The sequence below is a fragment of the Chiloscyllium plagiosum genome, unplaced genomic scaffold, assembly GCF_037043375.1.
Source record: "Chiloscyllium plagiosum isolate Xiang-an unplaced genomic scaffold, Cpla_swu_hap1 HiC_scaffold_37, whole genome shotgun sequence".
In the NCBI taxonomy this organism is placed as follows: domain Eukaryota; kingdom Metazoa; phylum Chordata; class Chondrichthyes; order Orectolobiformes; family Hemiscylliidae; genus Chiloscyllium; species Chiloscyllium plagiosum.
In genome coordinates, this window is record NW_028270175.1 from 12,430,394 (window position 1) to 12,453,257 (window position 22,864).

The following is a 22,864-nucleotide window of genomic DNA, read 5'->3' on the forward strand; positions in this document are numbered from 1 at the left end:
AAGAACATTTGCTCTCAACAGTCATCTTTGATTCGGGTAAGCATTTCTGGTATAATTCCTTTATTTGGGAAGCTTGACTCACTTGATCCTGCTGTCGAAGACTGAGCCCAGTATGTTGAAAGAATCCAATATTTTTTTCCGGGCAAATGACATTGGAGCAGATGAAAAGCAACAAGTAATCCTTCTGACTGCTTGCAGACCTGCTGCACTGTTGGTTATAAGGGGCTTAACTCTCCCAGAGGCACCAGACACTAAAACCTTTGAAGGAGTTGCCAGAGTTGGTCAAGGAAAACTACAACCCCAACTTCCCCTAATCTTTAAATGCTACTGTTTTTATTTAGCCGTTAGAGAACTGGGGTAGTCCACATCAGGATTTTTGATTATGTTAAGATGGCTGGCAGAGGCATGGAATTTTGGGTTAACATTGGATGAAATGCTGAGAGACCATTTGGTATGTGGGATTAATGATGTAACCATGCAGAAGCACCTACTAATTGAAGCCCAGCAGGATTTCAAACAGGCACTGAAGCTGGTCTTGTCATTAGAAACTGCGGCAAGTGGAGTTTGGAAATAACAGGGCATGCCAACAAACTGTCCGATTGAGCTTGGGGTACACCATTTGAGTCAATCGCAGAGCTGACTGCGGGTCATATTCTGAGCAGAGGGACCTTAGCAGAACCCCACAACAAATCCAGGCCTCGGCCAAGTGGCTAAAATGTTTTTCAGGATCTGGCTGGTGAGCCATTGTAATTGCTGCTGGTATGCAGACTTGAGACAGAAAAGGAATTCTACAAGTCCTGACTTGAGTGAGAAGGCTCATAGGCCAGTACCAAGGGCTCACCCTGGAAAGTCCTCCTCCATCTGGGTTGGAACAATAAAATTGCTTAGCAACATCCAAATCAGAACTGATTAAATATAATAGTCACCCAGTTCCCATGGGGCCGATACCAGTGCAGCTATATCTGTGGCTGCAGAAACTGACTTTAACAAGATTCACTCAGCTCTCCAACCCTTAAATTTGAGCAAGACGTCAGCCAGACAGAGAACATACACTGGGGAACCTTTGCAGATTAAGGATACAACTTCAGTTCTGGTCTCTCGTGAGAAGCTGTTGGTGCAGCTACCCCAGTGGTAGAAAGAGGCTTGGGCCCAAGCTTACTGGGCCAGAATTGGTTGAAAAAGATTGACCAAGATTGGCTCACCATTTTTTGATTGGAAAATGGCTGTCTCAGTGAAGTCTTAGTGAAACACCCAGGAGTTTTTCAAGAAGGGCTTGGGACTATCAAAAGGCCCAAAGCCTCATTACATGTTGACCAGGAAACATTTCTGCAATTTTACAAGGCCCGCCCAGTGCCATTTGCCTTGTGGGTAAAAATAGAGGTGGAAAGCAGGAGGCAGGAGAGCAAAGGAATCAACGAATCAGTGCAGTTTGTGGAATGGTCAGCACTGGTCGTACAGATTGTGAAGCCTCACGGCTCAGTTTGTCTGTGTGGACAAATGGTAAACCGCTTCTCACAGCTGGATAAATACCCGACCCCTCGCATACAGGACTTGCATGCAAAGTTGGTAGGGGGACTGTCCTTTACAAAGCTGGATGTGAGCCATGTGCATCTGCAGTTGCGACTGGAAGAGTCCCAGACGTATGCCACAATTAACACCCAGAAGGGTTTACACCAATATACAAGACAGCCATTTGAGGTATCATCAGTGCTCTTTTCCAGTGGACTGTGGAGAACATTTTAGAAGAGCTACCCCAGGTTGCCATTTATCTGGATGACGTGCTCTTAATCGGGAAGACCAATAAAGAGCACTTGAAGAATTGCATATAGTCCTTAAATGTTTCTCCCAGGCAGGCATATGCCTGAGACAGGAAATATGTGTGTTCCAGGCACTGCAACTGATCTACTTGAGTGATAGAATCAACAAAACCAGGATACACCCATTAGAAGATAAAATGAGGGCAATCAAAGGAGCTTGAGCTCCTATGCCTGTACTGGTGCGTAGGCCTTTGCTTGTGCTATTGAATTATTACAGAAAATTCAAATGTAACCTGGTCTCTATGTTGGCACCCTTACACCTGCTGTTGAAAAACAGTCATCCTTGAAAATGATCACATATCCAAGAAGTAGCCTTTAGGAAAGTGTAAAAGCAGTTATTGTCATGTAGGGTGTTGGCCCACCACAATCTGAAGTGAGAGGTGGTGTGGACATGTGCCGCCTCCCTGTGGGTTATCGGGTTAGTGTTGGCTCACTGGTGGCCCAATGGAGAGGAATGCGCTATAGAGCATGCTTCCCAGACTTTGGCTGACACTGAATGCCCAGACAGAGAAGGAAAGTTTGGTAGACATCTTTGGTTTGAGGACGTTCCACCAGTACCATTAGGGACAGGAATTTATCATAGTAACAGATATCAAACCCCTGTGAGGGCTATTGAAGGAAGATAAGGTGATGCCGCCCACAGCTTCCGGTAGAATTTAGTGATGAAACCTTATTTTTAGGGCATACAATTACAAGTTAGAACACCTACCAGGAAGCCAAGTAGATGCCTTGAGCAGCTTCCCACTGGCAGATACCCCACCACAAGTGCCTCCCTGGAAGTGTCCATTCTGGTCCAAACATTAAAGGCAGGCTTGAAGAAGCAGACTAAAGCATCATTTGATAGCAAACTGTTTTGGTTCCTGTTGGATTATAGGACCCCCACCCCTACACACAATTACAGGGATAGCTCCAGCAGGGTTGACTAATGGGGAGGAGATTCCACACCTGATATCCCAAAGTCAGAAGTCACATGACACCAGGTTATAGTCCAATAGGTTTATTTGAAATCACAAGATTTCAGAGTGCTGCTCCTTTGTCAGGTGAAACAGTAGCAGGAAGGCCAATGCCGGCCATGTGCCTCCTCTAAGCAAGAGAGACAATTTAATTTGGAGGACAAGTTTGATGCCAGAACCATGGAAATGGCCCTGTATGGATACGAGGCAAGGTTGACACGAGGTCAGATCCTGTGACTTACAAAGTTCGAGTAAGTGCTACTACTGAACAAACATCTGGATCACCTGAAAGCTGTTACCTCACAAAAGGGACAGGAGCAAAACATACCTGGTCCTTCAGAATAGCCAGAAAGGCCTGTCAGAAACCATTGGTTCTCCCCCTTCACCTCGTATCCAGGAAATTTGAGAGTCTGAGATGGATGCAGCTTTGATTATGTTACCACCAGAAGAAAAAGAGGACACTCTCCTGAGATGTTCCTGATGTCACCTGTGTCAGAAACCGAATCAGAGGAACAGACTTGGGGTGAAAACATTGCAAGAAAAGCTACAAGAGAAAGATTAGGCCTACATCCCAGAAGTTGGTGGGGAGGGAAGTGGCGATTGGAAGCGGGGGACCTCATTTACTACAAGGTCCTTGACTGGGGTTGTGAACATAGGCCAATCAGGAAATCCTTAGCTGACTAATATTAACAGGGGATCCTCAGTTTAGGACTGACTCTGTGCTAGCTGGGTCACAGTCAGTGTGTTAGTGCTGCTGTTTGATTTCTGCTTTTTTTTTGGGAGAATCTTATTCCTAAACTGGCTGGTTTACAAAGCCAGTTTTGTTAACTGGTATACCTTTTTTATTAAGAAAGTAAAAAGAAAAATATATATATAACCAGGAGATTTAGAATCTCCTCAGTTCAGGGGACCGACTCTGAGCTGGCTGAACACAACCAGTGAACTGTGCACAAGTAAATAAAGAGTGACTTGGTGAGGGGGTACCAGCCTCTGTGCAGTTATTTCAGCCTACGTTATTATTTTTGTTACCCAAATCAACCTAAGGTCGGTTGCAGCCCTAAAGCAATATGGCATGCATGAGATTGTTACATTCCTTGCTGCCAACTGTTGAAGGCATCTAGAAATTAAACTTTACTCAGTTTTAGATTGATTCATAAATGTCCCTCCTGACTGGACAATGCACCACCAGTGCCAATAATTGGCTTATTGTAATCTATTGTAATCAACCCAGTCAAAGGGGCACTTTCAGATTATTGAAACAAAACCAAAAATTGCGAAAGGAAAGTTATGAAATTACCATAACATTCCAGTTGTTGATGCTGTATTCCACCCCATCAGTTCCAGAAGGCCCAAGGCATACAGGCCAACAGTGTCCATTTTGAACAAACAATAAAACATGCAAATTATTAGAACTTCTTGTAGTCAGGGAGAAGTGACAGGGTTTCCAGAGCATTGTCATGTTCACAAATAATAATGGAGACAAATTAATACCTTGAACAGAGGCAAATGGGTGTTGCAATTAATTCTGGGTCTTTTCTAGTTTGTATAGTAAACTTTGTTAAATGGGGCTCAAAACCAGTACAATAATAAAAGGAGGTGGGCAATGTAGAAGAAAATTCTATTTGTTTTAAGTAAATAAACGAAGGAATGAAGAAATTCAGATGAAATTACCACAGAATTGTTTCTGTTTATAGAATTGAATTACAGGATAGAACCGTTTGTTGTCATACAATGTGAAGACTCGGCACGTGCCAGGAGACAAAGTGATTTCTAATTAACAGAGGGAGCTGTCAATGATAACTTTCAGCCAGACGGTCAGGTCGTTTGGATGCTCATTGAGACCCCATCTGGTGTGGCTGGTCCTGGCCCGTGCAGGGCACGTGGCTTCAATTGAATTCAATTATTCCAATTAGAGAGATGATAAACCACAAAAAGAATAAGGAAAAGAGAAATAGAGTTCACAACATTAATTCAAAAAGGAGAGGTTAACAGATTTAATAAGAATTATGGCACAATATCTAAAATGTCAATAGGTTAATTCTGCTTGCATTGGCCTGAACTTCAGATTTATAAAACTTGTGGATAAAATAATATTTATGCTAATATTTAAGGATTGTAATTCACTTTAATTACCATAGGCTGAAATATTTATTCTGGATCAGCTTCAGAGTGCCAGCCTGGGTTTGTCCCTTTGTTCTGCATTAGTTTGCTTGTCTTCCATTCCCCTTTCCTCCAAGTTTCTATAACCAAGCTTGGCATTATGTAAAAAAATGTTTCAATTCGGCTTATCATTTTCTGTAATGGCTATTTCCTGTTGGAGTTCTAGTAGAGATAAGTGGGGCAGGAATAGGCACAATGATATCAATCAGGGAGGTCACGGACAGGACCCGCAGTTCAAATATATCAGCATTTTAAACGGTTTCTTTACCTTCCTGGCAGTCCCCTGGTCCTCGCTCTCTCAGCCCTCGTTACAATTTTTAAAAATGTAGTAATATTGCAACCCTCCTATCCATCCCGCCTAACCACCAACGTACGCGGGGCTACCTTTTAGACCAGAGCAGAAGATATATCCCTTGGAGACAGTAAGGACTGCAGATGCTGGAGGCTGGATAGATCCCCCTTTATTGAGCTGGTTCCCTGATCGGTCTCTGTGCATTTGCTGTATTTTTTATTTTCAGTCCTCTGCGGAAAAGACAATGGTCTCTCAATGTAAGAAAGGATGCTTTTTAGCTCGTGAGCAATATTCTTGGGATCTAGAGCACATAACATCAGGAGGAAAATACAGTGCATCGATGTTTACCATTCTTACTAATGGCATCTTTTATTGACCCAAAAATATCATCGGGTCATTATAGGATAGAACTGAGGGCGTAAGAGAACTGGACACTGTCTCCTTCCTAAATCTGTCAGCTTTCCAGTGCTGCGAGAAAGCCACAGTTTGTCATCTGGTATCTGAAAAGAGATCAGAAGTCAGGCTCCATTTCAGATTTCACAAACAAAGCTATTCCCCCGCCCCACCCCAACTAAAGTGAGATGATGATGATGCAGGAGCTGGAAGTGACATTAGAGAGACAGGGGGTTAAGGTCCGGGACAGATTGTTTGCTGGAGCTGTCAACCCTCTATAAGTCCCGGACAGGGACCCCATTTTTCTTTAGTTCTGGACTCTGCTTTCTCACCACAGATGCTGCCAGACCTGCCTACTTTCTCCAGCAAGTTCTGTTTTTCGTACCCAATTTCATCTTGAGTTCAAAGGAATCTCGCTTTCAGAACATAAAGGATGGAGAGACGGTGAGGCCATGGGGCTGAGTAAAGGGGACATCGATTCGAATATCGAATTTAACGTAAGGCGGGGGGGCTCATTCAGTTATATTTATTCGTTTGATACTCAAAGGAATATATCCATCGACAAGGTTCACTTATACAGAACGGTGTCTATAACAGAGGGCCCCGAACTGCTTCATACAAGCGCTGTCCAACACAACTTGAAACCAAATACAGAAATATGAGCTTGAAGCTGTATATTTTCAGGGGAGTAGGGACAGAGGGATGGGGGAGGGGATGGAGAGTTAGGTTTAGGAAGACCTAGACTGTAGATCATGCAGCCCAGGTCAAACTGAGGAATTAATGATTGCGCTGAACGCAAGCAGTCACTGCTGAATGTGTACACAGAACACCCATTCAGTACATGATTTGGAGATGCCGGTGTTGGAGTAGGGTGTACAAAGTTTAAAATCACACAACACCAGGTTATAGTCCAACAGGTTTAATTGGAAGCACTAGCTTTCAGAGCGCCGCTCCTTCATCAGGTGGTTGTGCAGTACACGATTGTAAGGCACAGAATTTATAGCAAAAGTTTACAGTGTGATGTAACTGAGATGGTTGAGTCTTTCATCTGTTCGAATACCATGATAGTTTCACTTCTTTCATGTGTAAATCACAAAACCTTTTTTTTTTAAGTTGCATTCTCAGGTTAACTGGAACAATTGGTGTACCATTCAGTACACTAATTCCGAAATCGTGGTAGGACTTGACACTTGGAGTCTCTCATACTTTTCACGAAATCTTTCAGACAGATCAAGATTGGAGAAAGGAAGGGAACCCTAGCACTGAAGAATAATATGAAAACGAATTAAAAGTCGTCGTGGCTGTTCAAGGGTGGGCTAAACCTACTTTCGCAGCCTATGGACCATCGCTGCTGACATCTGGTGACTCCAGGCTCCCCCGTGGTGAGACTTGCCGATTACACGTGTCTGACGCGTGGCTTCCATTTCAATCGATGAGTCCCGAGAGAAAGCGAGCCAGCCCAGAGTGGTGCGCGGGATGTATCAGAATGCAGGCAACAGCTAACTCATTCAATGAAGCGCAAACTGGAGAAAACTTCAATGATATTATATTTCACAATCTTAATTACAATATAAATATCTCACAATATAAATCGTAAACGTATCAGTAACACTTCCAATGGGAGGTTTGTTTTAATCACTCGTTTTGAACTATGCATCGTCTGAATTAATTTTGCTCTATATCTAATACAAACATTATGCCATCCAGCAAATCGTGTAGACGCACAACGTCTTGTAACATTGGCTTCGTGTTTAGCATTAATTGATTGTAATTATCGCTATTAGAAACGCCAGCATTTATTATAAGAAGCGCCACATTAGGCCCCTCAGTAAAAGCTTGGCAATAATCTGTAGTGGCTTTGACATCCAGATCTTTATGTAAAATACAGAAAGCTGTTTTGTGCAGGCTGTAGAAGCAGATGTGTGACTTTGATGGCGTGGATTTTAGCTTGGGAAGCTGACCATTAATTCTGGGACAGATTTGATGTCAGTTGGATTAAGTTAAAGATAGTCCAAAAATGACCCTTTACTTTACAAGCTGTTCTGTTTGCCACACAAAACGCGCGCGATTGAAATCCGGGTACACCGCAACATAATGAGAACATCAATTTTCAAGTGATTGGAAATTATAGTATTTATATTTTAGGATGAAGATTTGAAGCATGTTCCTTTTTGCGATATTTACCCGTCTTGTGAAGTATCTACGGATGTTTAAGGCAGAAAAGGTTTGCTTTTCGAATCTCAGCACAGTCCTGCAATAAAGTCATCACAGTCGTGGTCAGGGAGACACTGGGTCAACAGGAGTACAGTTGGGAAGAACAATTATAGATAGTGTCCACTCCCTTTCCACACAATAACCATCTGATTTATTTTCATTTAAACTAATAGGAACAGGGCGATTAGCGGGCAGATATGACACTACTGCAAGTAGGAGCGGATTCTGTTTAATTTCAGGTTTCACATCCATTATAACCTTCATCTTTGTTGAAAACAGACAAAGTTTCCTCCGGAGATTAGTTCTCCTTCCAGCGTCGTTACTGGAAGTTGAAATTTTTTGCTGAAATATTGGGTCTTCGATCTCAATTTTCAAGTAAAACAACCACTTTTCACTTCCAGCAACGGGCTCACTGACTCGCTTCATGACTTGCTGCAGCGGGCTAAATGTACTCTTAATCGAGTGATTTGCTAGGGTCATTGCAGAAGGTAGTTAAGAGGCAACCATATTGCTGTGGGTTTGGAGTCACATGTCGGCCAAGCCATATAAGGATGATGGATTTCCTTCACTGAAGGACAATAGTGAATCGACAATAGTTACATGGTCGTCATTAGGCTAGCTTGTAATGCCATATTTTTGTTAAATTTAAATTTCATTATCTACCATAGTAGAATTTGCTTGATTCTCTGGATTACTACTCCGGTGACATTAGCTTACACCATCACTTCCATATGTATTGCAGTTTCAATTTTTATCTAGTCTTATTGTGTAATGTTAAATATTAATAAAATAGATCTTCACCTTTTTGACTGTTAATAGAATCCAATGTAATGAAGTACTATTTATGTCTGTTTCATAGTTGTGAAATTAAACATGTTCTTCCTTACTTAAGTTTTGAAAAATTCGCATATAAAACATATGCTTGATTTAAAGATTGCATCAATCTTTCAAAAATAAAGATTTGAACTATAGGGAGAGACTGAATAAGCTGGGGCTATTTGCCCTGGAGTGCCAGAGGCTAAGGGGTGAGTTTTATGAAATCAAGAGGGGCATGGATAAGTTGAATAGCCAAGGTATTTTTCCCAGGGTGGGGAGTCCAAAACTAAAAGTAAAAGCTTTAAAGTGAGACGGGAAAAATTTAAAAAAGGACCTGAGGGGTAAATTTTTCATGAAGAGGGACGAGTATGGAATGAGCTGTCCGAGGAAGCAGTGGAGGTGGGTGCAGTCACAACATTTAAAAGGCATTTGGAAGGTTATATGAATAGGAAGGGTTTAGTGGAATATAGGCCAAATGCTGACATATAGGACTAGGTCAAATTGGGATGTCTGGTCAGCTTGGATGAGTTGGACTGAAGGGTCTATTTCCATGCTGAGCTACCCTATTATTCTATTCTATGACCTTTGATGCAACCAGTGGTAAGATATGGTTGACTGTAATACTGGCTAAGTGACAAATAGTGTATTATTATACCTCACTGTGTAACTTTTAACTATCATATCTGAGTAGGCACTGTAATTGTAGTTAAATGTGTGATACCGTATGATGCCATCTATGCGACACTTAACACAAATATGTGTAATTGTACAACACTTACATCCAATACTGCATATCACAGTTCTATCAGTGTGACACTACATAACACCTATCTGACTGGCAGTGTTGCTGTTAAGTTTTATTGTGTGGCTCCATGCTCACCCTCCCAATCCATGACCAGAGCAAACCAGACATTCACACCTCAGCATTTATTTCGACCCCAATCTGAAATTCAGGCTCCACATCCACTTCATCACAAAGCTGGGCAAAATATTTTCTAATTGCCCTGTTTAGAGATATCTTGATCAGATGGGCCAATGGGCTGAGAAGTGGTAGATGGAGTTTAATTTAGATAAATGTGAGGTGCTGCATTTTGGGAAAGCAAATCTTAGCAGGAAATATACACTGAATGGTAAGGCCCTAGGGAGTGTTACTGAACAAAGAGACCTTGGAGTGCAGGTTCATAGCTCCTCGAAAGTGGAGTTGTAGGTAGATAGGATAGTGATGAAGGTACTTGGTATGCTTTCCTTTATTGGTCAGAGTATTGAGTACAGGAGTTGGGAGATTATGTTGCAGCCGTACACAACATTGGTTAGGTCACTGTAAGAATATTGTGTGCAATTATATCGGAAAAATGTTTGTGAAACCTGAAAGAGTTCAGAAAAGATTTATAAAAATGTTGCCAGAGTTGGAAGATTTGAGCTGTAGGGAGAGTTTGAATAGGCTAGGGCAGTTTTCCCTGGAGCATTGGAGGCTGAGGGGTGACCTTAGCACGGTTAACAAAATCATGAGGGGCATGGATAGGATAAATAGTCTTTTCCCTGGGGTGGGGGAGTGGAGAACTAGATGGTTTAGGATGAGAAGGGAAACATATAAAAGAGACCTAAGGGGCAACTTTTTCACACAGAGGGTGGTACGTGTATGGAATGGGGTACCAGAGGAAGTGGTGGAGGCTGGTACAATTGCAACATTTAAAAGGCATCTGGATGGGTATATGACTAGGAGGGATATGAGCCAAGTGGCAACAGGTGGGACTAGATTGGGTTGGGATATCTGGTCAGCATGGACAAGTTGGACTGAAGGGTCTGTTTCCATGTTTTACACCTCTATGACTCTATGAGCTGATGTTAGCACGCACTTCTGGAGCAGCTGGGACTTGAATTCAGGTCTTCTGTTTCAGAGCTAGGGACACCACCATCACACCACAAGAGCACCTCAAAGTGAGACTATTTCCACATCAGACACTTTGTCCATTTGTGCATGACTACCACATATCTAATCTATTTCCATGCCTTTGTCATCTCGAGACTGATATATTTCACCCTGGCAACCATTCCACACTTCAGCTCTCACTTCTGCTCATCCCAGTCTCTGCTACCCTAACTTACCACATAACTAGTACCCCTGGCTGGCCTAACATGAAATTCAAATGCTAGAAACCTGAAAAAGGTGAAATGAAAACTGGAAATGCAAGGAATACCCAGCATGAACAGGAAAAGAAACAAAATAAACATTTCAGGTCTTTTCTTAGAACCCAGATTCAGTTCTAATTAGTAGGTATTCATCTAAAACCTTGTCTCAGTGTTCATCTTCACAACTCCAGCCTGGTCTGTTCAGTTTTTCTTTACTCTTTTATGGGATGTAGGTCTCAATAGCAAGGTCAGTGTCTATTGTCTGCTCTAACTATCCTTGAAAAGGTAATGAGCTGCCTTCTTGAAGCTTTAGACATTCCTTATCTTTTTAAAAGTTAGTGGTCTCGCGTTTTGAAGCCATTGCCGGTGAAGCCTTGGTGACTGACTGCAGTGTATCTTCCAGATGGTATATACTGTTGCTATAGTTTATCAATGGTAAAAGGAGTGAATGGTTTACATGGTAGATGGGGTGCCAATCAAGTGGGCTGCTTTGTTCTGGGTGGTATCAAGCTTCTTGAGTGTTGTTGGAGCTGCACTCATCCAGGCAAGTGGGGAGTATTCAAAGACACTCCTGACTTATGCCTTATAGATGGTGGACAGGCTTTGGGGAAGGCACAGGAGTGAAATATTCACTGCAGATTTCCAAACATCAGGGATGCTGCTGTAACAACAGTATATGGCTAGTTCAGTTCAGCTTCTGACCAATATTAAGTCTTAATATGTTAGCTGTGGCTGATCCAGTGATGGTAATGCTATAAAATGTCATGAGGAGATGGGTAGATCCCCTCTTTATGTGGGCATGACTATAATTTGCCTCTTTTCAGCCCAGACCTGAATGTGGTCCAGGTCTTGCTTAATGCAGGCAAGGACTGCTTCAGTATCTGAGGAATCATAGAGATTTTGACACAGAAAAAGACACTTCAGCCAGTTGAGTCTGTGCTGATTGAAAACAGCCACCTAAATATTTTAATCCAATTTTCTGGCACTTGGCCCATTGCCTTGTATGCCTTAGCATTACAGGTGCGCACCTAAATACGTCTTCAATGTTTTGAGGGTTTTTGCCTCTACCACCCTTTCAGGTAATGAATTCCAGATTCCCATCACCCTCTGGGTGAAAACATTTTTCCTCACATTCTCTCTAAACCTCCTGCCACTTGCCTTAAACCTATGTCCCTTTGTCATTGATTGTTCCACCATGGGGCAAAGATTTTGTTTCCTGTCTGCCCTATCTATGCCCTTCCTAATTTCATACATCTCCATCATGCCGCCTCTCAATCTCTTCTGCTCCAAGGAAGACACTGGCAGGCTGTCCAATCTCTTTTCATAACTGAAACTCTCAGCACAGCCAACATCCTGGTAAATTTCTTCTGCACCCTCTCTAGTGCAATCATATCCCTGCTATAATGTGGATTCCAAGAGTGTGTGCAAGCTCCAGTTTTACTGCATCTTTTGTCTTGCTCTACATTGGCTCAGACGCCTTTGAACATCAGCTGTAATGCTCTCATTCTCATGAGTACGTTATCCTTCTATATCCCGAATATCCTCTAGTCCCAGCCTCTTACCAATCCCGAACCCCACTCTTCATTCCTCTGAATCTGGCTTCTTTCAATTGTTGCCTTTTTCCGCCGTGCCAGCAGCATCAGAATATCGGAGCAGCAGTAGGCCGTTCAGCCCATCGAGCTTGTTCCGCCATTCAGTCAGATCTTCTCTGATCATCTCCCTCATCCCTCCGGTTTGGCGCTATCATTCTACCCTTTGATCCTTGCATTATTTTTAATTTCTACTCTAAACCTCTCCATTGCCCTGCCTGCTTTAAGATACAGTAAAAGTCGCGGCCTTAGCAAGTTTTAAAATACAATCAATTCATAGTTTAATTTCTTCCGCAGATCTATCCGATTTTTTTCCTTGTTCTGGGGATCCCTGCAATTCTCTCTCTCTCTCTATTAATTGTTGGCACCATTCTTATCTGCTCCCTTTCGCTTCATTCATCATGTTAGTAAACTAGTTTATTTCACACTGTGATTCCATAATTCATGTTTTCACTTTTATCTTCCTGTCCTCTTCTGCTGGTTTTGTTTCTATATCTGCCTCTCTTAACGTTTGCAATGATCGGAGGGTAACTGTAGAGAAAGTTACCATTCTGGAAAACTGCAAATTGTTCAGTTCTGAGGAAGGGTCACTCGACCCGAAACGTTAACTCTGATTTCTTTCAAAGATGCAGCCGGACCTGCTGAGCTTTTCCTGCGATTTCAGGTTTTATTTCAAACGGCAAGGACTGTTTCCGTGCATCCCGCAGTTGGTGCCATCCTTAACAAGTTCCCACGAAGAAATTTAGCTCAGATGAGAGCGGAAATAAATGGGCTGAGATGAGGAGCGGCAGCCGGGGAAGCAGATCAGTGAGAATCTGAAGCTTTCATCTAGATGGCTGGTGGCCAGTGATATTTGGGTGGGGAGGAGGAGACAGAACGTGTCCGAATGCGTTCATTACTTTCTTACCATCAGAAGCTGGGACAGCGAACACACTGAACGTGGGAACGAAGAAAGCAGACTCGGCATTAGCTTACTTAAAAGAACCTTCCGAAAGGCACATGTGATTTCACACCTAAAATCACCGGGACTGTTCTCAAAAAATGTCATATTCGACTTGAAACATCAACTTTGTTTCTCTCTCCGCAGATGCTGCCAGAGCTGCTGGAATTTTTCAGCACTTGCTGTTTTTATTGCAGATAGTACACTGCTTCTCATCCATGCGTGGGATGTGGACGTTGCTGGCTGGCCTCAACTCAACTGAGTTCTGAGGAAGGGTCAGAGTCAAAACGTGTGGCACTGGGAAAGCACAGCTGGTCAGGCAGCATCCTAGGAGCAGGAGAGTCAACGTTTCAGGCAACAGCCCTGGGCTGGTTGTGTGTCGGGGAGGCGGGGGGGGGGGGGGGGGTGGTAGAGGTGGCAAGAGGGCTGAAAGATAAATAGGAAAGGATGAGGTTGGGGGAAGTAGCTTGGAAGGGATAGGTACCAATGGGAGCATGGCCAATTCACCTAACCTGCACATCTTTGGACTGTGGGAGGAAACCGGAGCACCCGGAGGAAACCCACGCAGACACGGGGAGAATGTGCAAACTCCACACAGTCAGTCGCCTGAGGCGGGAATTGAACCCTCTGGCGCTGTGAGGCAGCAGTGCGAACCACTGTGCCACCGTGCCGCCCATATTCATATGGAATACACCCCGTAATAAAACTAGAATTATACTAATGTGGATTTATGTTACAATTAGTCTGGCAGTATTAAATGGCAGGATTTCAATGCTATTGGAGAGGGTACAATTGGAAAAACGCAATGTACACTAGTGCCTTGATGCACATGTGTAACCCGCCGCTTTAAAATGCCAATGTCTCTTTAAAATACATTTCGCAATCACTAAAAGTACTACATCATAAAGTAGCCACAACGTTGACCAATTCAACTTCTTTAAAATTAGGAGCTAACTTCGAAAGATAAAGAATCGTAGCCTGCTTGGAGGAACCCCTTACCTTTGTTCGCAGTTGTTGTGTGACCACTGCACTGACATTAACAGAGGCGCACTCTTTGAGGACCTAATGGGGACAGTCTAATTGTTCCTCAGATATCAGAGCATATGGGACCCTGACGCCAAAATTGCTTGAAACACAACAGCCTCACGAGGTGAAATGGGAATCAAGAGGTTTTCAGAGAGTGAGGGGCTGCGCTCTGTTCTGACTGGTCTGGTTTGTTCCTGGACCGAGCTGTCTGACCGAGCTGTTTGAGGGCTCGTGTCAGGCGCGTGGCAGCTAGTCATCTCAATGAGTGCCTCAATGAGTCTGATTAAGGCGCGGTGCTAAAGAATGCATTGAACCCCCAACACCAAACTGCCAGTCGGACAGATATTTTTGCGGTTATGAGGTCGTAAGGAAAGTAAAATATACAAAATCAGCCATTGGTTGTGTTTCTCTGGATTTCAAACATCGTATTTGCGCTTAGAATTAAGACCTAATTTAATTAACCCCGAATTCAATATCCATTTTACAAATTGTGAATGTTTCTCAGTATCTCGTGACTTTACACGTCCCCAACGTCCACAATAAGGCTTTTATGGTGAGAACTGTAAGCCTGTTGGAGGAGTTGAGGCGTTTGAATGTTGAGACAATGAAATATGGAATAAGGGAATAGCAATTGGGTTATCAGTGTGAACTTGGGAGACTCATCATTCACCACGATAGCGTGTGTTTGAGCTTCGGGACGCCTCTCTTTTGATGCTGGGTGACTATTCAAGGTGGTACCATCGAAAGATGTAGATTGTGGGGGAGGGGTGGATTTGGGGGTGACCGAGAGAACAACAAAGATTTTCACTCCCCAAATAACAATAACGAGTAGAAGTGTGGAGAGTCAGTGCTTGTTCCACACAGTCATCGTGCAGATAATAAAGAAAGGAGATTTGGCAAGGGAAAGGATAGAACAAAAATCCAAAGCGGAGTTAGTCGTAAACTGAAGAAATAAAATAAAGTTCAATGGCTTATAAGTTATTTGTAGGACTGCAATAGGACAGATCAAGACCCTAATACCCACTTTTAATCAAGTAGTACACAATAGATCAGAATAAAGAGGCGCTAAGTTCATGATCAAGATGAGGAGGAATTTCTTTTGTCAGAGGGCTGTGAGTCTTTGAAACTGCTTGCCACAGAAAGCTGTGGGGGCAATCTGAAAAAAGAGAGAAAAGGTAAATAATTAAAGAGGCTGAGATAGTCTTGATTAGTAGCGTTATGGGGAAAACGCAGGAGAGTAGGCTTGAGGCATGCCGGATCAGCCATGATTCTATTGAATGGTGGAGCAGGCTCGAGGGGCCGAATGGACTACTCCTATTCCATATTAACTATTTCAATCTTTACTATCAAGAGGAAGCTGGTTGACAGTTGAAGGAGAAGGGATTGGAAGGTTATGCAGGTCGGATTAGACAGAAACAGCCAGGAAAAGAAATGGAAACACCACTTTGGGTGAACGACCAGTTTCTCTGCTTGAAATTACATGCAATTTTTAAAAACTTTTCTTCCATACGTGGTCGATATGGGTTTCCTGAAAGAGAATGACCATTTGATTGGAATATAATTGACACCTTTCGCAGCATCTGCTAAACAGGTTACAAACATTTTATTTTTGTCTTCAGATTTTTATTGGACATTCTTCTTCAGACCGTCTGTTCCCTGGTTGAGCTCCCGGCCCCAGGTTCTCCAGTCTGTTTGAGCTGCAGTTGACGCGTGCCGATTGCATGCCTTCCATTCAATTCAATTAGTCCCACTGAGACCCAACCGAGAGATTGAAAGGGGGGAAAAAACTGAGAGAAATGTACAAGAATGTAGCGAACTCAGACACATATTTTCGGCTGAAATCAGCCCGCGATATTGCAGATCAGTGACTTCTACTGGGCAAACGATGGGAAATGGACTGCTATTTCCATGCTGTACATCTCTATGACTCTATGTTAGGGAAACGAAGAACAAGCATTTCATTTTAATCACTAGGAAACAGTAAAGGAGTGACAAAAAGCCCGTTTGCAGTTTATCCAAGGGTGATGTCGAGCTACCCGCTCTCTGACTCACTGCTGGCTACAGTTTGAGTTGCTCGTTGGAAACCTCTATATAAAAACTTCGATATCACGTGATTATTTGCAGTTAAACACCGCTTTAAATGGAAAATCTGTTTGTCTGAGGTGGTCCTGGGTTGGGGGTGGAATGTGGGGGCACGGTGGAGTGTTATCCAAGGACAGATGTTTAATTTAAGACAGCTTCCCAAGCCAAAACGAACGCGGGCTTTTATTTAAAATTCAGGGACAGATTGGGATGCAATTTTAATAATGCAACAACACGCGAAACATTTGAAAACTTAAAAATTGTAGCTATCGGAGCATCCTTGCCAAGAGAGAGGTCGTTCAATTCTAAAAGGTTACAATCTAAAAATCTCATTTGAATTATATGGATTCTGAACCATGCAGCAACTATAACTTTTTAATGAATATGCAGATAATGTTTTAACCAAAAAATATATGGGGGCGCAGGAGGGCGAACACCCTGTGTATTAAAATACAGGGAGAATTGTGCATCTTAGTTGGAATTAAACTAAAATAAAGCAAAATTCCTGGCGAATAGGTTAAGCCATAACATTTTTTTTTACCGACACTGAAACTTTTGATGTTACAGGTGACTGGGAAGTTATAGAAATGTTATGTCCAAAATGAAGCTATTTTGTGCATCTATATTGCAAACGCTGCAAGTGTTTGTGTTCCTTTTAGACTCGTTTTAATTAAAACGCGGTTTTACTTTTGAGATTATTGGACGTGTATTTATTCGGCTGGTGTCTGGGGTCGGGCTTGTTTTTGGCGTGTGCCTGACGCGTGGCTTGAATTGAATTGATTAAGCCTCAAGGGAGACGTAGAGATGCAGAGCAGCGTATTGGACACCCAACTCAATATTATATATTTTAGACTTTGTGTTCAGTTAAATAGCGCCGTTTAAGTTAGTTAGCCTTTGCGAAATTATTCCAGACACTGGGGCTAAAAAATACTTCTGCCCCTCAAAACTAGGTTTCAACACTGATAAAGCGAGTTCCTCTTGCTGAGGCAAAAAAGGGGACAAATAATAAACAGAATTTGCAAGGGACAAATGAAAGGACTCAATTTATATCGAAACTTCAAAAAAGGCGGAGAGTACACAGGCAAAGTCAAGCTGACCCATTTTCTTCCAGCTGGTTCACTCGCCGCCCCTCCCAACACAACACCCCCATCTGAATTAGTATTAATCAAAAGTTTCAAGCATAAAAATTGTCTGCAAATTGAAGTTTTTGGGATGGGGGTTTGGGGGTGGTGAGACGGCGTAGCTTTGGGCTTGGGATGCTGCTTCATTGTCTAATTGGTTTATTCATATTCATTATCCAACAGGTTTGTTTTCGACCTGAGGTCCGCGAAACATTGAGAAAGTGCATTACCCCGAGTTACAAAACATGCCTTTATTTGCAATTCAAAGTGAAACAGACATCTTGCAATCTGCGATAAATCATATCAAGCATCATTTGTAGGAGTTTGGAAATAATCAGTCTTAGCTCTGACAAACTTTCTGAAAAGTTTTTAACTTCATTTAACTTGCTTCTGCTTGCAGCTCAGGGGGGTTTGGGATTTTATTTGTCGAATGTTTTTGTTGTACTATAAAGTATTCCAGAAGGTATTTAGAATTCTCTCATATTTTGCTGTTTTTTTTTTACATGCCGAGCCTTTGGTCAGTCTAATGGGTTGGCTTCACTCTCACACGTTGAAACAGGCATGTGAAATTATTAGCTTCGATGATATAAGCTTCGGTTCTGGATTTACTGACTGAAAAATTGTGTTTCTGGCTAGAATTGTGTTTGCGCATTGACTCCACTTAAATTGGGGAGTCGCAGGCAGATGGTAAGTTATTTTTTTGAGTGGGTTGCTGAGGAGCCAGGAGGCGTCTGCCATCAGTGACAAAGAGCTGTGGGCAGGACGCGGACACACCCACGCTCTATAAGTAGACTCAGCCACCGAGCTGCACAACCATTCCAATACAGCTGCACAACTCCTGGACGAAGACTTTGCCGCTCCAGCCCAGCGTCATTTGAAAGAAAGAATCTCTCTCTCTCTCACACACACACACATTAAGAATGTCTCCTCATCTGTATGAATCGAACACTACTGAGCACGGACAAATCTCTGCGCAATTGAGCAAAAGCAAAAGGAAGGAAGCCAGTGAATTAAGAAAGGTAACTCAGCTGCTAGGTCCTGAATCCGGTTTATCCAGAACGAGCGAGCTTTGACCTGCGAACTTTCCGTCTTGCGGTTCCCTCCTGACTTTATCGCGTCTGAAATCTGATTTGATTTTTCTTGCAGACTTTGAAACCTCTCATGGAGAAGCGGAGACGTGCACGGATCAATGACAGTCTGAATCAGTTAAAGACTCTGATTCTGCCTCTCATTGGAAAAGATGTAAGTGTAAGATGCAGTTGACAATTAACCAGCATCGTAACCAATTCCATTGTAATCCAGTTTACAAGCGAAGGGCCATACTAAAAGGTTGCATTATCCCTCTCTCTCGCTCTCCCTCTTCCAGAGTCCCCGATATTCCAAATTGGAAAAGGCTGATATTCTGGAAATGACTGTCAGATTTCTCCAGGACCTACCGAAGACACCGCTGTACGGTGAGTGCATGATTCGGTTTTTCAGATGAAAATATTTCCATTATATACGCACACAATCCAATTAGCAACAAAAAATGCTTCGATGTGAATCATTAGGATTTAGGAACCTTCAATACGTTCCACAAAGCAGGGGGAGCACTCTAACTTTGAAATCGATTCTGTTTTTAGATAATATTAGATCAACTTGTGATACATCACTGGGGTAGGTGGAACTTGAATCCAAACCTTCTAACCCAGAGTTAGGGACACTACTTCTGAGCCACAAGGGATCTTCGAATGTGTTTGTACAATTACTGAGAACAGTTGATGAAATGTCTCCCGGTGAAATGTTACAACTTTCAGCATTGCTTCTCGTGATTCTGTCACTGTGTAACATTTAATTCTTAAAATGAGAATTAATTGAAAGGAGACAATGATGAATAGCGCTGATAATGGTTATTTAATGTCGCACACTCCAAACATCTCCAAGCGCTTTGTAACAGTACATTATTTAAGTATTACCTCCGTCTAATGTAGCGACCGAGCTGCACACCAAGTTCCTCAACACAATGCAAAAAAAAATCCGTTAACTTGTTTACTGATTGCCTAAGAATCATTTTCTGTCTTCTATTTCTAAATGCATGTGTGAAAACGGAAACTGGACCAGCTCGTGAGTGTATTGGCTGCTGTAGGTTTAATTACTGACTTAATGAAGGGGCAGAGTGAAGAATAACCAAATGTTCTTTCTCCCTTGTCTTCTTGTAGATCGCCTGGACAGCTACAGGGAAGGTTACCGCGCCTGCCTCCTACAACTGGCCAACCTTCTCCCGAGTTCAAAACTCATGGGAACGGAAGCTTGCGATCGCCTGACGGACTACCTGGAGAGGTGCATGCCTCTAGTCTCCTACTATCCTTATTCTCACAACACCAGGAGCCCCACAGGGACAGACGCTTCACGAGAGAGACCACGGACTTTAATCCAGTTGAACCCAACTGGGAGCTCAGCGCTTCATCGTCCTTCACCGCCCAGTCACAGTCTCCGTCCCAACCAACAAATCATTCCAGCTGACCGGGAGAACTCTATCTGGAGACCCTGGTAGTGGGCGTGAATACACGAACTAAAAACAAAGAGACTTAATTACCTTGTACAGGATTAAATTGTAAAGAAAATTTTGCATTCTGTTATATCCAAAGCATTGACAGTTTTGTGAATTGAACAATTTCTATGCAAAACAGAAACTTTCCTTTACGCCGAGCCAACTAAACGACGACTCACAACGGGGCACTTTGTAATGTTAGCATGTCTATCTTTCTGTAATATAAGGGAATATATTTTAAATATGAAAATTCAAAGATAATATAAATTTAATGATTGTATGAAAGAGATTTCTGAAAATAAACCGAAACAAAAAAAAACTAAGCGTTTTAAGAGAACTCTCGTATATCTACAGTTTTATTCCTGTCACTTTGTGAAAGCAAGTGTTTCCAATACTGAAGTTACAATAAAATTCGGGATTGAACCATGGGAACAGTCACATTCCTACTGGGTGGAGACGTTTTCCCTACCCCGGTGGCATTAAGACCTCGGAGCAACCCAGCGTTTCCCTTAAAGTTCTCTCATAAAGGGGCAATGCCCAGGGCCGTAGACTTACCATTGTTATCACAATATCTAGAGGAGAGGTGAGGATTTTTCTTCATCCCTTGTCGGTTTCTGGAAGGCCCTTTCTAAACTCTGATTTCATTAATACAAGAACTGACTAAGGGTGTCGCAAGCATTAGAATTATACGCGTTGACTATATGCCCACTTCCATTTAGTTTTATATATATATATATATATATATATACAGCATCGGTCTGGTTATCTGTATTCAAATCTCTGAATTGGGAATGGAACCCACAACTTATGACGCAAAAATGATAGAGTTACCAATTGTATCACATCTGATAAAACAGATGCAGGACCTACTTGCATATCCCATACGTTCAATGAGGGATATATCCACATATCATTCAATAGGGGTCATATCTGCACATCCTATATCCTTCAATAGAAGACATAGCCACATATCCTATATTCGACAATACAATAGGATTATAGAGTTTTAGACTGACACAGCACGGAAACAGACTGTTGATCCAATCAGTCCAATCCGACCATGTTCCCAAACTAATCCCACCTACCTGCGCTTGGCCCATAGCCCTCCAAATATTTCTTATTCGCGTAGTTATCCATACGTCTTTTAAACGGTTCCCACATCCAACACTTCCTCCGGAAGTTCATTCCACACATGAACCACTCTGTGTAAAAAACATTGCCCCTCGTCATTTTAAAATCGTTCTCCTCTCCCCTTAAAAATGTTCCCTAGTCTTGAAATCTCTCACCCGAGGGAATATATACCTGCCATTCACCCTATCTCTACCCCTCATGATTTTATAAACCTCTGTAAAGTCAGCCCTCAACCTCCTACACTCTCGTGAAAAAAGTTTCAGACTATCCAGCATCTCCTTATAACGCAAACCCTTTATTCCCAGCAATAATCAGGTAAATCGTTTCTGAACCCTCTCCAGCTTAATCATATCCATCCTATAAAAAGGGAGACCAAAACTGGACACAGTACTCCAGAAGAGGCCCCACCAATGTCCTGTATAACCTTAGCATGAAGTCTCAACTCCCATACTCAAAGGTCTGAGCAATAAAGGCAAGTGAGCTAAATGCCTTCCTAACCATCCTGTCTACATGTGAAGCAAACTTCAAAGAATTATGTACATGAACCCTTAGATTTCTCTGTTCTACACCACTACCCAAGGCCTCATTGTTAATTGTATAAGTCCTGCCCTTGGTTTCTTTAACAAAATGCAATATCTCGCACTCATCTAAAGACCTCATCTGGGGCGTTGTGCACAATCACGTTATGAGAAGATTGTGAATGCACTGTAGAGAATGAAAAGCGATTTACAAGAATAGTTACAGAAATGAGAATCTTTAATTATAAGGGTAGATGAAGAAGTTAGAACTGTTCTCCTTGGAGAGAAGACGCTGAAAGGAGATTTGAATAACGTTTTCAAAATCATGATCGTGCTGGATAGAGTAGACAGGGAGAAGCTATTTCCATTGGTAAAAGAAAGACGAAAGGGCATAAATTTAAAGTGATGCGCGCATGCAGCAAGGGTGAAAAAGTACGTTTTATTGCAGCGAGTAGAGTTGAAATGAACTGTCTCGAAAAATGGTGGAGGCATTGGATGATTATTTTGTTAGAAAGGGAGTAACCCGGTGGTTCAGTAATGTTGCCTCACAGCGCCAGGGACCCGGGTTCGGTCCCAACCTCGGGCGACCGTCTATGTGGAGTTTGCACATCATCCCCGTGTCTCTGTGGGTTTCCGCTCGAAAATGTGAAGGTGTATTACTAGTCTGGGGTAAGTGGGGTGGGGGGGGTCGCTCCTCGGAGGGTCAGTGTGGACTTGTTTCTAAATTGAATGCAAGAGCGGATACAGGCGAAATGGACCGAATTACGCCCTTCCAGTTCCTAACAATTCTGTGAAAGTGATGCTGAATTTGCACATTTACCCTGCACTAAGATTAGCCTTTTGAGGAAATGCCCACTGTTTGCTTAGCAAGTCGTGGGCTTGTTCTGAGAGCCCCCTTAGCAGCCAAGAATAGTACTGGCCATTAAGGCAAACCCAGATGCACACCAAATTCATGATAACGTAGGAATGCAGTGAGTTTCTGTTGTAATTGATATTGACAAAGATGTACCGTTAGGGCTGATTCCGTGCATATTTTGATTAAATTTATTGAATGACTAATAGATTTAAGGTGTAAGCCTTTATTTGATTTAACGTTATATTTATTCAGATTGACTACTTTATGTTCGTTTATTTTTGTTTATAGAAATGCTT

The 22,864-nt window shown here is 42.5% G+C and overlaps 1 protein-coding gene across 1 annotated transcript; it reads left to right on the top strand.

The window, feature by feature from the left end:
* The first annotated feature begins 18,352 nt into the window (after positions 1–18,352).
* hes2.1 (hes family bHLH transcription factor 2, tandem duplicate 1) lies at positions 18,353–20,394 on the top strand. Its single transcript, XM_043675456.2, has 4 exons — positions 18,353–18,552; positions 18,680–18,775; positions 18,900–18,987; positions 19,732–20,394. Exons 1-4 carry the CDS (start codon positions 18,454–18,456, stop codon positions 20,064–20,066), a joined length of 618 nt encoding a protein of 205 aa, XP_043531391.2. The 5' UTR covers positions 18,353–18,453; the 3' UTR covers positions 20,067–20,394.
* Positions 20,395–22,864: the final 2,470 nt, after the last annotated feature.

Bases quoted from the DNA above. Each gene is read 5' to 3' on its own strand.
- hes2.1 (XM_043675456.2), top strand. From the start codon at position 18,454: ATGTCTCCTCATCTGTATGAATCGAACACTACTGAGCACGGACAAATC. The intron at 18,553-18,679 runs GTAACTCAGCTG...TTTTTCTTGCAG, and splicing joins AAGCCAGTGAATTAAGAAAG to ACTTTGAAACCTCTCATGGA. The intron at 18,988-19,731 runs GTGAGTGCATGA...GTCTTCTTGTAG, and splicing joins ACCGAAGACACCGCTGTACG to ATCGCCTGGACAGCTACAGG.